The sequence below is a fragment of the Fusarium flagelliforme genome (assembly GCF_020744385.1).
Source record: "Fusarium flagelliforme strain FIESC 12 MPI-CAGE-AA-0113 chromosome Unknown B0J16scaffold_1, whole genome shotgun sequence".
NCBI classification, from domain to species: Eukaryota; Fungi; Ascomycota; class Sordariomycetes; order Hypocreales; family Nectriaceae; genus Fusarium; species Fusarium flagelliforme.
Window position 1 is genome coordinate 1,833,696 of NW_025763503.1, and position 15,486 is coordinate 1,849,181.

At 49.4% G+C, this 15,486-nt stretch overlaps 5 protein-coding genes across 5 annotated transcripts; 2 read left to right on the top strand and 3 right to left on the bottom strand.

Moving 5' to 3' along the window:
* Positions 1-443: 443 nt before the first annotated feature.
* On the top strand, positions 444-2,794 carry B0J16DRAFT_327036 (Calreticulin family-domain-containing protein). Its single transcript, XM_046126064.1, has 3 exons — positions 444-869; positions 971-1,253; positions 1,310-2,794. The coding sequence occupies exons 1-3, from the start codon at positions 753-755 to the stop codon at positions 2,593-2,595; spliced, it is 1,686 nt and encodes a 561-aa protein (XP_045988570.1). The 5' UTR covers positions 444-752; the 3' UTR covers positions 2,596-2,794.
* A 574-nt stretch (positions 2,795-3,368) lies between these two features.
* B0J16DRAFT_359497 (Aldehyde/histidinol dehydrogenase) lies at positions 3,369-5,582 on the top strand. Its single transcript, XM_046129654.1, has 2 exons — positions 3,369-4,246; positions 4,297-5,582. The coding sequence occupies exons 1-2, from the start codon at positions 3,601-3,603 to the stop codon at positions 5,349-5,351; spliced, it is 1,701 nt and encodes a 566-aa protein (XP_045988571.1). The 5' UTR covers positions 3,369-3,600; the 3' UTR covers positions 5,352-5,582.
* Positions 5,583-6,760: 1,178 nt separating this feature from the next.
* Positions 6,761-9,472, bottom strand: B0J16DRAFT_9359 (FAD binding domain-containing protein). Its single transcript, XM_046134704.1, has 4 exons — positions 8,789-9,472; positions 8,352-8,731; positions 7,259-8,299; positions 6,761-7,198 (listed from the first exon to the last, which is right to left on the bottom strand). Exons 1-4 carry the CDS (start codon positions 9,049-9,051, stop codon positions 6,906-6,908), a joined length of 1,977 nt encoding a protein of 658 aa, XP_045988572.1. The 5' UTR covers positions 9,052-9,472; the 3' UTR covers positions 6,761-6,905.
* Positions 9,473-12,094: 2,622 nt separating this feature from the next.
* Positions 12,095-13,585, bottom strand: B0J16DRAFT_9418 (uncharacterized protein). Its single transcript, XM_046134716.1, has 2 exons — positions 13,040-13,585; positions 12,095-12,979 (listed from the first exon to the last, which is right to left on the bottom strand). Exons 1-2 carry the CDS (start codon positions 13,431-13,433, stop codon positions 12,237-12,239), a joined length of 1,137 nt encoding a protein of 378 aa, XP_045988573.1. The 5' UTR covers positions 13,434-13,585; the 3' UTR covers positions 12,095-12,236.
* A 370-nt stretch (positions 13,586-13,955) lies between these two features.
* Positions 13,956-15,105, bottom strand: B0J16DRAFT_366207 (uncharacterized protein). The gene is made up of 3 exons (XM_046130078.1): positions 14,750-15,105; positions 14,401-14,696; positions 13,956-14,351 (listed from the first exon to the last, which is right to left on the bottom strand). The coding sequence occupies exons 1-3, from the start codon at positions 14,892-14,894 to the stop codon at positions 14,043-14,045; spliced, it is 750 nt and encodes a 249-aa protein (XP_045988574.1). The 5' UTR covers positions 14,895-15,105; the 3' UTR covers positions 13,956-14,042.
* Between the last annotated feature and the right edge of the window lie 381 nt (positions 15,106-15,486).

Consider the following 15,486-nt stretch of genomic DNA (forward strand, 5'->3'; position numbering starts at 1 on the left):
TGTTTTAGCTAATTAGAAGTCTTATTGAATCATCCACTATTTCCTTGAGCAAGGTACAGTAATGTGGTAGGCAATGCGCCCTGGTCAACTTGTTCGGCTGTAAACTATCTCTTGAAGCTGTAAGACTAGCGGCTGGCCATGAAACCGTCGTCGAAGACCGGTACGCCTGTTGTTCAATGCGCCGTTACAATTGCTACTCTTCTCGGCCATCTTAATAAACTATCCTTGGCCTAGATTGACAATGGAATTCATCCGCCAATCGCTCTACACGCCTTCTTGTTCTCGAGCCTTCTATGGGACTGGCTGCTGTTTGCAACTGCCAAACCGAGGCTTTCGCACCAAATCCCCCGCCCCCAGTACCTGACAGTGGCAGCCGCACCTTCCTGCCTTAGTGGCTTCGGGGCCACATCTCCCACCTCCCCCCGCCCTGCACTGCACCTGTCGGTTCATGATCCCTGAAACTTGTACCCGTAGCGGCTCTGAGCTTCTACGTGTCCTCAACACTAAGCAGAAGCTCTCCACTCTTTTGTTAAGACGCCACCTCTCGCTTCTTTATTTCATCCAATTCACCTCACTCTTGGATTTCTGTAATCTGCTCGAGCGCTGGGAGTCCCTTCATCAACTGTAATCCTCTTCAGCAGTTGCACGTCTCTCGATCGTGTTTCTTTTCTTTTTCTTCCCCTCCATCCCCGCAGCTCCGTCAGTGACGTCTGGAACTCATTTTCCCGAGCTATCTCGTCGCTTCTTCCACCATGAAGTTCAACGCTGTCGCGGCGGCCATGTCGGCTGCCATGCTTACCGGCAACGTCCACGCCGAGGACGTAAAGGAGGCTTCTCCCTCCGCTCCCGATAAGCTTCCCACCTTTACTGTAAGTTCTCATGCAGACGCACTGGAGCTCCATACGGTTCCTACCTAGCTCTCCATGAGCTCATGATATGGTTGATTGATAGCTAACGCTTCACCGCACAGCCTACCAACCTCAAGGCTGATTTCCTTGAGCAATTTACCGACGACTGGGACCAGCGCTGGCAACCCTCTCATGCGAAGAAGGACACATCTGGGACCGAGGAGGAATGGGCATACGTCGGCGAGTGGGCTGTTGAGGAGCCTGTCAAGTACAAGGGAATTGATGGTGATAAGGGTCTTGTTGTCAAGAACCCTGCCGCTCACCACGCCATCTCCGCCAAGTTCCCCAAGAAGATTGACAACAAGGGCAAGACTCTTGTCGTCCAGTACGAGGTTAAGCTACAGAGTAAGCACTGCCTTCAACCTGCAGACTGATCGCGCATGCTGACATTTTGTTCCCAGATGGCCTCGAGTGTGGCGGTGCCTACATGAAGCTCCTTCGGGATAACAAGGCTCTTCACCAAGAAGAGTTTGCCAACACCACTCCTTATGTGATCATGTTTGGCCCTGACAAGTGTGGTCACACCAACAAGGTTCATTTCATCTTCAACCACAAGAACCCCAAGACCGGCGAGTACGAGGAGAAGCATCTCGAATCTCCCCCTACTGCTAAGATCACCAAGACCTCGGAGCTCTACACTCTGATTGTCCACCCCAACAACACCTACGCGATTAAGCAGAACAACGAGGAGGTCAAGACAGGCAGCCTCTTGGAGGATTTCTCCCCCGCCGTCAACCCCCCCGCCGAGGTTGACGATGTCGATGACAAGAAGCCCGAGGACTGGGTCGACGAGGCCCGCATTCCCGACCCTGAGGCCAAGAAGCCTGAGGATTGGGACGAGGATGCCCCCTTCGAGGTTGTCGATGAGGAGGCTACCAAGCCTGAGGACTGGCTCGAGGACGAGCCCGTTACCATTCCCGACCCCGAGGCCCAGAAGCCTGAGGACTGGGATGACGAGGAGGATGGTGACTGGATCGCCCCTACTGTCCCCAACCCCAAGTGTGGTGATGCCTCTGGCTGTGGTCCTTGGACTAAGCCCATGAAGCGAAACCCCGACTACAAGGGCAAGTGGACTGCACCCTACATCGAGAACCCCGCATACAAGGGCACCTGGGCTCCCCGCAAGATTAAGAACCCCAACTTCTTTGAGGACAAGACCCCTGCCAACTTCGAGCCTATGGGAGCTATTGGCTTCGAGATCTGGACCATGCAGAACGACATTCTCTTCGATAACATCTACATTGGCCACTCTATTGAGGATGCTAACAAGCTTGCCGAGGAGACCTTCGGTATCAAGCACCCTATCGAGAAGGCCCTCGCTGAGGCTGATAAGCCCAAGAAGGAGGACAAGCCCCGATCCCCTAGCGACCTGAACTTCATGGAGGACCCTGTTCACTACATCACCGAGAAGATCGACCTTTTCAAGGCTATTGCCGCTCAGGACCCCATCCAGGCTATCAAGTTCGTCCCTGAGGTTGCTGGTGGCTTTGTCGCTGTCATCCTTACTGCCGCTGGCCTGATTGCTGTCCTCTTCAACCTGGGCAAGTCTCCCGCTGTCCAGCAGACTGCTGAGAAGGCTTCCGACAAGGCCAAGCAAGTCAAGGACAAGGCTGCTGAGGCCAGCGCCACTGGTGCTGAGAAGGTCAAGGGCGAGGTCAACAAGCGTACCACTCGCAGCCAGTCGTAAGGGAAGAAGAGTAGAAGAAATGGACCTGTATTCAAAAGATTTTATATGAAGAAAAACGGGACTGAAGAGCTATAGTAGTAAGAGAAAGTAAGAAGCAAGTTGCGGAGGAAATGTAAACAATTTTCATGAAATGATTTTGTTCTTTTGGCGCATCCAGATCAGCGATAGGAATATTAACCAATTGATAACCTTTTTACCAGGTTGACTTAAGTCAGGGCTTTCGAAGATAAGATCGAGTTATAAGAGCATGCTGCCGGAGAAAGTCAAGCATAGAATTGTTTGATCCGTGTGATTGCACTGTTGCAGTAGTAGAGCTGACTCGTGTTACCCAACAGTAAGCCAGAAACATGGTTCTTCACCGAAGTCGGAGTGTTCAACGAAGGAAACTACAAACTCTGAATCGTCTAGGTAGGTAGGATAGGATGTCACGATGCAAACACAAGTTTCCATTTGTCATCTCGGGAAGGTGTCCCCGATGTCTGATATAGAGCGAAATAGTCCATGTGGCAGATAGCAGAGAGATAGATACTGTTCCGGATTAGGCAGGCGAATGGAGACGAAGGAGTAGCAAGATCTCCAAAGACCTTCCCAACTGTTTTTAACCAATAAGAGACTCGAATTGGGAGACGAACCGTCCATCGGCCTAGAACGGTAAATCGGTAACCAGCGGGCAAACCGGGGCTCATTCGGCAATTACCCCACACTTTCCAGAAATGACAACCGACTCTGCTGGAGAGCAGTCGCTAGCTTATCATGAGTTGCTCCTGTCGCCCCGCATTGTGACGAGTAAGAGACGTCTTTGGTGGTGTTGACCTCCTCCAATTGCCTCCGCACCGGCGCAGAGGTAGCCGGGGCAGGAGAGTATAAAAGTCTGAGAGCCTCTTGACCTCTTGCTTGATTTGATTACTCCTTGCTTCATTGGAAGTTATCGAGGATACTTGCTCTTTCCTTCCTCTCTTAGATACCCCCCTCTTCACTTATACATCCTCCTTCAACACAGCCATCATGCGTCGCGCATTCACCCGCGGCCTGGGTGCCTCAAGCCGCTCTACTGCTGCTATTTCTCGATCCTCTATCCTCACCTCCAGCGGCCCATCCCACGTCGCTGCCAGGCGTATTCATGCTACCTCCAAGCAGCTCCAGCCTGTGACGGCGGCTCTGGCTTCTACTGCCAGCAGCTACCCTACCACCCACGCCAAGGTCGAGGTCGTCGATACTCCCTACTTCATCGACAACAAGTTCGTTTCCTCTTCGGCCGATAAGTTCATTGACTTGCACGACCCTGCTACCAACGAGCTTGTCACTCGCGTTCCTCAGATGACCGACGCTGAGATGAAGGCCGCTGTTGAGAGCGCTGAGAAGGCCTTCAAGTCATGGAAGAACACTACTGTCATTTCTCGACAGCAGATCATGTTCCGCTTCGTTCAGCTCATCCGTGAGAACTGGGACCGTCTGGCTGCCAGCATCACTCTCGAGCAGGGCAAGACCTTCGCCGATGCCCGAGGTGATGTCCTCCGAGGTCTCCAGGTCGCCGAGGCTGCCATTGCCGCCCCTGAGCTTCTCAAGGGTGAGGTCCTCGAGGTTTCTAAGGATATGGAGACTCGAACCTACCGCGAGCCTCTTGGTGTTACGGCTGCTATCTGCCCTTTCAGTGAGTAGTTCATCTTTTATCACGCCCATGCTCTGGCTAACAGCATTTAGACTTCCCTGCCATGATTCCCCTCTGGTGCATTCCCATCGCCACTATCACTGGTAACACTCTTATCCTCAAGCCTTCCGAGCGTGATCCTGGTGCTGCCATGATCATTGCCGAGCTTGTCCAGAAGGCTGGCTTCCCTGAGGGCGTTGTCAACGTTATCCATGGTGCTCACCGTACCGTTGACTTCATCCTCGATGAGCCCGCTATCAAGGCTATCAGCTTCGTCGGTGGCAACAAGGCTGGCGAGTACATCTACAGCCGTGGATCTGCCAACGGCAAGCGCGTCCAGGCCAACCTGGGTGCCAAGAACCACGCTGTCGTCTCTCCTGACGCCAACAAGAACCAGTTCATCAACTCCATCGTTGGTGCTGCTTTCGGCGCTGCCGGCCAGCGCTGCATGGCCCTGAGCACCCTCGTCATGGTCGGTGAGACCAAGGAGTGGCTCAACGATGTTGCTGAGCAGGCCAAGAACCTCAATGTCAACGGTGGTTTCGAGGAGGGAGCCGATCTCGGCCCTGTCATCACTCCCCAGAGCAAGGAGCGCATTGAGAAGCTTATCGAGTCCGCCGAGAAGGAGGGCGCTACTATCCTCCTCGACGGCCGTGGTTGCAAGCCTAGCAAGTACCCCAACGGTAACTGGGTTGGACCTACCATCATTACCAACGTTACCCCTGACATGACCTGCTACAAGGAGGAGGTCTTCGGTCCCGTCCTTGTCTGTCTTAACGCCGAGTCCATCGATGATGCGATCGACCTTGTCAACAAGAACGAGTATGGTAACGGTACTGCCATCTTCACCCGATCTGGCGCTACTGCCGAGACCTTCCGCAAGCACATTGAGGCCGGTCAGGTCGGTATCAATGTTCCCATCCCCGTCCCCTTGCCCATGTTCTCTTTCACTGGTAACAAGAAGTCCATTGCTGGTGGTGGTTCCAACACTTTCTACGGAAAGCCCGGTATCAACTTCTACACCCAGCTCAAGACTGTTACAGCCCTGTGGCAGAGCTCTGATGCCGTCGCTAAGAAGGCAGATGTTGCTATGCCCACCCACCAATAATGGACTACGACTTAGATGAGCGAATTTTGATTTCTGAAAAGCATGGAAAAGCAAGAGACGGATGATGTGGAACGAATATCATAATAACTAGCAAACAACGGGGTCATGAACACCTGTTGGGCTCGCTTGAGCCATTCATAAAAATTCAAAAACATTTAAAACTTCAACAATATTTTGTCTTATGTGACCCAACTCAGGAAACGCCTTGATTCTTTGCATCTTATTTCCATGTTTGGGTTTGGGTTTGGGCTTTTGCCTTCACCCACCATGCGATATGTAACATGACCCAAACCTCACAGCCCCTTTGTTAGATATGTCCGTGGCTAAGATATATTCTTTGTCAAGTGACGAAATGCACCCATCGCCGAAGGAGCAAACCTGAATGCAAGTCAGAAAGAGGGAGAACAGATTGAATGCGATGAGTTACTGAAATCAGGTCGGAACGAGTGAAGGCACGACCGCATTCACCTTTCTCTTGAGTCTATATAACGAGAGAGGTTCGAAATAGTCTTGGGATTTACAACGAAAACTATCAGACATTCCAGAAAAGCCAACGCATCTTGACAAAATGGGCCACAACACTTCTCGTCCTTTGCCCGCATTCCTTAATGGAACGTCAGAAGGGAATGCCGAACGACATGCATCTAACGAAAGTCACCAAAATGAACATATTCGTGTTATCGGCGCCTCGCAGATACCTTGCCCCGAGCTCTGGCACCGTGAGCCTCGAAGTCTGAGAATACAAGAAAAGAAGAGATGTAAGAAGCAACTTGTTCTGCTATCTAAGATACAGAAAGGTAGAGCTCTTATAGCTCTGCTACCTAGCTAGAAGGTTCTCTATAGGTAACCTTCATCATCTAACAAACAGCAAATGCTTATACAAGCATACGGCAAACAGCAGGTGCTTGTGCAAGCAGCTAGGCATCAGGTCCATCCAACAAGAATTGGCAATCCGCCTGTACTATCGCCTGAACATCATCACTAGTCTTGTGAACCACAAACTTCATTTTCGAGCAAAGAAGACGATAAAAGCGAGAGTTCCGAAAGTCAACACAGCCGCAACGGTAACGAGTCTCTTCGAAACCAAGCTGGAGGAGGTGGTCAGCCTCCTACCCAGCGCTCCCATCCGTAGGAATGTACATCATCAGAACCAGAAATAGATTGTACGACAGCAGTAGCTGCCAGTTATCTTCCACTACTATGTAATTCAGGTCGCTTGATTGACCGTAGACTTCTCTGCCTATGTCCTTCTCTATCGCCCACATAACTGTTTGTCTCTAATGTCCACATGATTCCTTCCCTTCCTCGGAGTGGTGATTATTCAATCCCCTCCATCATATGTGCTGTGTCGGTTCTCTGGTAAAGCTATCCAATGCCAAGCAGAGTGGGGGTCCGACATCAAAGGGAGAACCTTAAAATATGTCAAGATCTTTGATATACATTGCCTGTTCCCATACGGGACAGGGACTTCTTTCCAAGTTGATGTCCCTTGACAAGTGCGGGATCATGTAACTGAGGATGGCCATATCTGGATTTCATAATTGTCTCCTGGGCTTACTGCATTGGGATCTGCATGAATCCGTCATAGTATTCGTCAAGCCATCGAGCCGCCTGAACGCCAGATTCATCGAGGCTCGAATCCCATCGGCCTATCGAGCCGACGTAACCGTCAGGGCGAACATTGACAATAGCCACTTCACCGGGGCCAAGGCTTCCGAGCCACTTGTTAGTGCATAGTGAGCCACGCGTATCTTGATCGGGAATGTCGTCTAGATAGAATGTCCATCGGCTGTCTTGCAAAAGAGGTGGAAGGTCAGAGATCTCAATTTCCGTCTTAGGCATGGTTGCTAGATGACAGTTAGTATGGAAACCGGATGGGGGAAACCGCCAAAAAAAAAAAAGCTTACTGATAAGACCAAAAGTGAAGAGATGGCTAACAACAGTGTATCGTTCTGGTCGGGAGTAAACATCCTCAGGAGCTGAAGCCCTAGGCTGCGCAGCATATGAAGCACTCGCCGCAGCAGAAAGTCTGCTAATAAAAGACTCTTTACCAGCAATAGCGTGACAGAAAGTCTGAAGGAAAGGCGCTGACTGTTGGACATCCCACATAAGAAGATAAATACGGAACTGGCCAAGCATGGGAATATCAAGCTGGATATCCACAGGGTTGGAGTCGATGTATCGAGTAACCTTGGCGGGAGGGAGCAGACAGCCTGGTTTGGCATCTCCCATAACGAAATGGTTGTTTCCAACTCCTGGTCGGTTGATGGCATTCTCACCATATTCAGCACCAATACCGGAAATGAACCGGACGTTGGTCCTGAAGTTTTCGGCCAATGCAATGGCATCTCCACCGGCAATTTGGTTTGCATGCTCATAATCAAAGTTAACCAAATCCAAGGCAATTTTGCGGCGCTCCTCCTCATAACTCTCAAGCAACTTCGGCTTGGCCAAACCTCGGACCGCCAAATTCAACTTCCACGATAGGTTCCATGAGTCGTGCATCGAGGTGTTCATACCCTGCGCTGATTTAGGAGAATGTGTGTGACTGGCATCGCCTGCCAAAAACGCTCTTAGATGGCCATCAGTGAAGCGACTAGCAACCCTTTGGCCGACCTGGTAACGACCGAACCACTCGACGTACTTCCAGTCTAAGCGGAACGGTGCCATGATCTTCTTGGCACGCTTCATCATGAACTCCTGTCCGAGGTCACGACGGTCAAACTTGGCGCCGGCCTTCAGCTCAATATAGAATCGAGTCATGTTCCTCTCTCGGGGAATGATTAGAATTGAGCCATGCTCTTGTGAGTAGACCAATGTCTTGGACCAGATATCAGGGAAATCAGTGATCAATTCACCATCAAGAACGCCCCAAATGGCAGCCTGTGACATGCCAACAGCCTTAACATCAGGAATACTCTTGCGAACCTTGGAATGAGCACCGTCACCTGTTGAGAGTCAGTTTCTACACGTAAAGTTGGTGAAAGTTAATTCACTTACATCCAATCAAGTATTGTGTCAGAACAGAACGTTTATCCTGGTTGACGTTGGCACGGCAGTTGACTTGAAGAGGGCCAGTTTTGTTGTCCGGGACACTGTATGACTCGAACGCCATGTTTCTGCGAACCTCCTTGCCACGCTTCTTCATATCTTCGAGGAAAAGGCCTTCTACCATACCCTGATGAACAAGAAGAATGTATGGATCCAGCACGTCGATAATTGGTGGGTAATGAACTTCGCGCCCAAGTCGGCGCAAAGGCTGGTCCGCATCGCTGCGCCAGAAAGCAATATCGAAAACACGGACACCTTGTTTTAATAAGGTGTCAGAAAGTCGCATCTGTCTAAAGGTCTCGATTGTTTTTGGCTGTAGGCCGTCGGCTCTATATTTGAGGTCAATTGGGGTGTGCGTGTAGCAAACTGCAAAGATATGGTCTTACCTTCCAACGGGCGTCTGGTCTGCTCGGTCATCGATCACTTCAACGTTGATACCGTACCTGGTCAGGTTTGCGGCCAGCATCAGACCAGCAGGTCCTGCACCAACAACGCAAACTTGACATTCCAGTGGAGGCTCAGGAAGACTTCGTAGGAGGGCAAGAGGGTCTTGAAAGGGAGGAGGAGAGCCCTCCTGACGCTCACGCATCGCTGGGAATGGGATTTCCATGTTATCCATATCGTCGGATTGGACAACACTGGGAACCATGATATATATATGAAATCGATTGGGAGATCAGAGGATCAGGGACGACCTCTGCCGGGCCAAATAATAGACAGAGTGTCGTCCTCAAGTAATTGCGACAGGATGCGGTGGTGGGAGAGTCTAAGCCAGCGGAATATAAGTTATCGCAAACGGTTAGGTTGGCGACAACGGCGAGGGTCGTGCGAAGCGAAACAGTGCCTTGGTAATATGATATCCGCCGAGATGGTCCGTCCACTCAGTTATCGAAGTCGTGCGTATCTGATTCGGGGTGTTTTGTGAACTACCCACTATCGACTGATGGAAGAGTAGGATTGTCGAAATGATATTTGCGTGATCGAAGTAGTCGAGAATACTCGGGGATTTCGAGGAGGGGTCGCGCAATATTAATTGGATATATGTACAATTGGAAACTGTACGGGGTTGTCGAGGTCGCGGGGCAGATCGGCCGACTGACTGTTGGGGCAGCTTGAATTTGGCTGACAAGTTACAACGTACTGAAGCGACAAGGGTGATGCAGCTACAGCGGACTACGAAGGATGGCGATCAATGGAGATGAGACGGAAACTGCTTTGACGACGACGGAGATGAAGATATGGACGACGAGAGACGACAGAGCACGGAGAAGAGAAGACCGAGGTGAAGAGGAGGAAAGATAAGAGGGGAGAAGGAGGAAGCTAAGTAAAGTATGAAGCTATTCCGAGCTTCAGAGGTCAGACAGATATAAGATGGGAAACACAACACCCATGCAACGCAACGGGCAGGTACCGGAGTTCGGGGCTGATGGGAAGCAACGACGGGGGTTTACGAAGAACTGTGTGCCTTCCCTTGAGCAAATAAGAAAGAATCTATGTACGGAAAGGGACAGGCAAGGATGGGAAGGTACCCAGAATGTAGCAAAGAGCAAGGGCAGGTGAAATCGGGTCACAACATGACAGAGGAGCCCTTGTCTGGACCAGACCAGAAAAAAAATGGCATGACACGATTATCGCCAGAAAGGCCGGAGACAGGCGACGCCAGACCTGACGAGGATACAAGAAATGGGCTGATTTCGCGGGAGATTTTGCTGGCGGGCTGCCACATGGCCCACTCGGTCGACACGATTGACACCTCCAACTGGGTTTAGTCTCCCAGGGGCCCCTTCTAAGCCCTTCCTGAGTCCTTCCTTCCTCGCTAGCTCACTCTTTTTCTGCTGGGGTCCTTCCTGCCGGAACTTGAAAGGGTCCACAACTTGATCTGGTATGCGATTGGACGATAGTTAAAGAATTGTCATTGTTATTTATTGATGCTGTCTTTGATCAGCCCCGAAACAAAGTACGGAGTTGAAGAAAAAAATAAATGAAACAATATGGGATTTGAATTCCGATTACATACTCTTTAAATCAACTTTAGATTGTGAGTTCTGATTGAGTCCTGGGGACTGGTTGTGCTAAAGATCAACCTCTGGTGATGATGGCCTAGAACACTGTCCAGTCTAGACTATTACATCAGTCAATCTTCAATACTACTTTGTCCTTCCAATGGCACTTTGGAAACTAGACAGAAAAGACGTTGAACCCGTGCCACACGCTCGCGTAGAGAATCCACTTTCTGCGGCTGCTAGTCTCCGATGGAAAACGTGGTGTGGGCAATTGTGTCTTTCGCTTGTCTCTACAGCTCTGACAGTAACCAATCCTGGCAAGGACATATACCTTATGTGTACATTTTCATCTTGTCAGCTGCTGTCAGGACATGAACGATGGAGAATCATGGCATGTTGTTGAGTTTCCATGTGTGCTAGGTTATCTCAGGGTCCTCTCTCCCCAGGCTCAATATGTAGCCTGAACCAGGACATGGAAGCACAACCTTATCCACTGAGCCCGTTCTCGGCCGGCGGCATTATTCAGCATCGAGAAGTGTTTCCCCAGGCGCTTGTGAAACCGTTGTCTACCGATTTGGCTCAACAGCCGTAAACTTTGGCAGCTGAGGTAGTTCAAGTCAGGGACCTACCTGCAAGAGAGCCACACCGTAAGTTTGGAATATATATAGGGACTGTTATTGACTTAGATTGGACTTGGCAGCAAGTGAAACATAGATTCCAAGTGTCACACGCAGAAGCCGCTTAGCCTGCCATTATCTACTTTATCTGATAACGAAATGTGTCAAAGAGGCATGCTTCCGTTGCAAATCTCCCGTCTATACCGCCGTATTGCTCCATTTGAATACCACCGAATGATGAGCCTTCGCTTCCTTTACTCCTTCCGTCATCCACTCTATCAGGGAGGGATGGACCCCAGTTCCGCTCTGCAGGTGCCCTAGTCCTTCCTCTTAGTTATATGTTGCGCTGCAATCCCCAGCTGTTGGTCGGGAGCTGACAACGACGATCATCTTATGATATAGGCATGTTAGTCCGTCTGGCAGACCAGGTCCCTTGTTTCTACTTCTAATGTGCAATACTTGCATATGCATGTTAGCAAATTCGGTGCACTCTTTTTGGATATGTGTTCTTATCCAAGCTGACGCCATCATGGCACATGTCTCTCATTGCGCAGTGTAAGCGACGTCGGCTCGATCCTATCATGTAGGCGTGTCATTGGCAGTTTTCCGTATCAATACATTTTTTGAATCCTTCAGCTAGGGTTTGACTAGTCTATCGAATCATTTCTTCTGCATTATGCCTGATAATCGATCGAGTTGGATTATGTTATATGCACCTAAGCAGAGAGGCACATTTGCGTGCTCGCAATATCAGGCAGTTGGGGCCACCGACATAAAATCATACTGTAGCAAGAACTTGATATCACCAACCGAACAAAATCCTTCTCGCAAATATAGCGCACTAACAGGCTCGGACTTCGGTATCTTGGACCCTGTTCATGCATTCTGCAGAACCTATCATGCGTCTCAAGTCGGTTTTGAGAGCCTATAGTATTGATGATGCAGCTGTTCCACTGGCTAAGATCGATTGAAAACGGTTTGTGTGATGTACAGTGCTATACTATTGTAAGCTTTACTGTAAATTTCTTTCCAAGCTATCGAAATATAGAAGCTAATACCGCTGGTGTTTAAACTATTCATCAATCAGACAACATATATACAACTAGCATCTGCACCTCCTCGTCACGACCAACATATTTGACATGAATAAACAAAACAAACATATACTGGGTTACTATCGCTCATAGGGAATCAAAAGGTCGATCCAACCTCAACTAAGAAACGAGCACCGTACTCTCAGCCGCATTATCGCCAGCTTCCTTCTCGCGCCCATCTTTCTCATAAGAAGCGTCCACATCCTCAATGACCTGACGACCACTAAAGTTTTTCATATAGGACTGCGCCTTAGCTCTGACAGGAATTGCATACCAGTCCGGTTGCATGCGTAGACCAGCTAGTATACTTCCAGTACCTGGAACAATGACAGTACCACTGCGTCCGCTGAGAACTTGCTTCACTACAGCATCGGCCACCGTCTCAGGCGCCAAAGGCGGCATGAAGAAATCAGTGTTCTGGTAGTAGCCCTTGAAGAGAGCAGTGTTGGTAGGACCTGGATGAACGATGACGGTCCTGACTTTGGGAGCATTATATCTCGTAGCCAACTCAGCAGTCAAACCCTCGTGGAAAGCCAGAGCAGCAGCTTTTGAAGCACCGTAGTCGACGAGGTTAGGGATAGTCAACCAGCTTGCATAAGAGGTCAAAGTGACGAACATGCCGTGGTTGTTCTCCACCATGTTAGGGAGAAATGTCTTTGCTGTCCAGAACGGCGCAAAGGCGTTGACATCGAAAGTGAAGCGGATATCACTTGGTTGAGATTCCAGGATCGTCTTTCCTCTGGCTACTCCAGCAATGTTGATAACGACGGTTGGGTGTCCAACTTCAGCTCTAATCTTTTCGGCGACAGCCTCGACGTTCTCGGGAGATCGAAGGTCGCATTGGTAGTGGTGTACGTTAGCCGCTGTAGATATAGTCAGCTCCCTATCTTCTTCGTCGCGTCACCTCACAAAATATATCCTACCAGTAGTGAAAGACATAGGCTGAACATCAAGCACAACCACTTTGACGCCCATCTCCTCAAACAACTTGACAACTCGACCGCCAATGCCTCCAGCGCCGCCTGTCACGAGCACAATCTCGCGCTTCCAGTCATATTCGTCTTTGACCCAGTTGTTTCTCGTCTTCTCGGACAACCAACTGCTGGCCCATCGCGCAAGGCCAAGATAGAGTAGAGTCGACAGGTTCTTTGCGGTGCTTGGGTGAAGGATCGAGAGGTCTTGGCCCTTTTTTGTGAAACGGGCGAGCAGGACGAGAGGCAGGATGAGGGCTGGGTTGAGGGCTGTCTGTCGAATTAATCTCACCACGACGTCGGCACAGAAGCCTTCGCGTGGTAGGAGTCCCTGGTGCATAGGCATGATGAGATGAAATGGGATGAGATGAACAGAAATAATTCACTGAATCGCAAGAAAATTAACATGAACCGTGCGCCGAATAGCTTGATAAGATTGGAATTCTGGGCATCTTAACCCTTTTGAACGACCAGAGAAACCACCCCTTTGTATTCCATATTGAGGGGAAGAAGGGCTGCTGCATATGATGCTTGTCATGATGGACACACAGACCGAGGTTCCATTCCACGAACAGCTACCAATTCGTAACTCGTCGCAAGCAATTGCAGGGATGTAGAAAAATCTGGGGTAACAAGAGCAAATCTATTCGTCAAAGAAACTCGCCAAGTCGAATCGGTCTATCATGAGTAAATGAAGCGTCCCTCGGGAGCTGTAACAAACCCCGCAATTCAGTGAAGCGGGGATGGTTCCTGAATAGGAAATTGATGCTGATGGCGATGTGGTGACCTGCATTGGTTAGCCGAATTCATGTAACACCTTAATAAATGGTGTTTTATTTTCACTTTACTGTTCTGCAAGGGAATAAACGCAATGATTAATATTTCTAAAGTCAAGCTCTGTGGGAGACAAAGAGCTGACCAAGGGGTATCAGAAGAATATACATGACAAAGGCGTCTATAGAAACACAGCCATAAACATGCTCAAGAAGCCAGCATACGCAACCGTCTTCGGTCCAAAAACAGATCCTGCCGAACCCTCACCTCCATTGATATCAAGTTCAGTCGCATCACCAGGCGCAAACAAAACGCCCACCTCATTAGCCCCCTCAACATCGATATCCTCAGGCGAAAGGATCTCATTTGACAGCTCGTCACAAGATGGACGATCATCGCTCTCTGGAATCGAGTTGTTGACAGAGATAGGGACATCGAAAACTGTGTAGTAGTCGTCTCCTTGGTATCTGAAGTTTTGTCGGATGGAGATCTGTCGCATGTCAGCGCCACGACTCTTTGAAGGCATGTGTCTTTCTTACGTTGTAAACTCCACGATCGCTGTCTCCCTCTGGCGCGCCGTCTCCAACAAGACAATCAGGCCAGACCCAGTTGACATGCTTTACTGTGCTTCCAGGCTCTTGGGCCATAATTTCACCCAAGCTCGCGTTATTAGCGCTCGCTGTTCCGTTGGAAATAGTAAAGTTGCGTCCTGTAGTGTAGCTGTAGAGGAACATCTCTATACTAAAGATCTGGTTGTCGGTATCGTCATCGCCATCATTCTGCGACAATGGCAGCTTGCCGTTGGCAGTTACATCTATGGCAACATGCAGCGTATCTTTGACTAACATTAGTGCTGAAGGCATCACTAAAGTTAAGAGATCAACCTACCTCCGCCTAATGGTGTGTAAGGCTGAGGAGCATCTAGAACTACAAAGCCAGGAGTGAAGATTTGACCATTGGAGATGGTAAAGTTATCGGCCAGCGATCGTCCGGCTAGAAACAGCACAGCTGTGAAGGAGCGTGAGGTCAACATGATTGCAAAGACAGTGCTCTTCTGTACGCAGCCAGGCGGAATGAAGGGAAGGACGAAAGAATTAGGAGAAGAAACACCAAAAGTATCATCACGGCGCAGAATTGATTAAATCAATTTTCTGAAACCGGAGATTTCGGCTTGCCAAGTCTTTATTACAGACATCAGGTCTTGGTGGATGTTACAGAAGGTCCTTAATAAGAGTGGAATAACCAGGGTATTTTGCCGGTTAATGAGTTTATTAGAGATGATGGAAGTAAATGAACGGCAGAACTATGTACGACCGATTTAGCAGAACTATGTACTATCTATGCTGATATATCTAGATACAGATACAGTCCATTAAACCATAATTGAGACTTTGAACTATATCTACCCATGTCAATGGTGCATTGTGAGTGTAGCATTCGCGGATAGAAGCGATCAAGCCAGAGACAATGAAACTGATTTCAGGGACTTATTTCCCCGTAGTCCGATCGAGAGAAAAGCAAAGACCATCAAATATTCAAGGGTCTGGCACTGTCAGCTAATCTACTCCTTCTAAGAAATCTATATCCGGCCTGTTGAAGTTGTGAATCCTCAGCGGAATTACTTC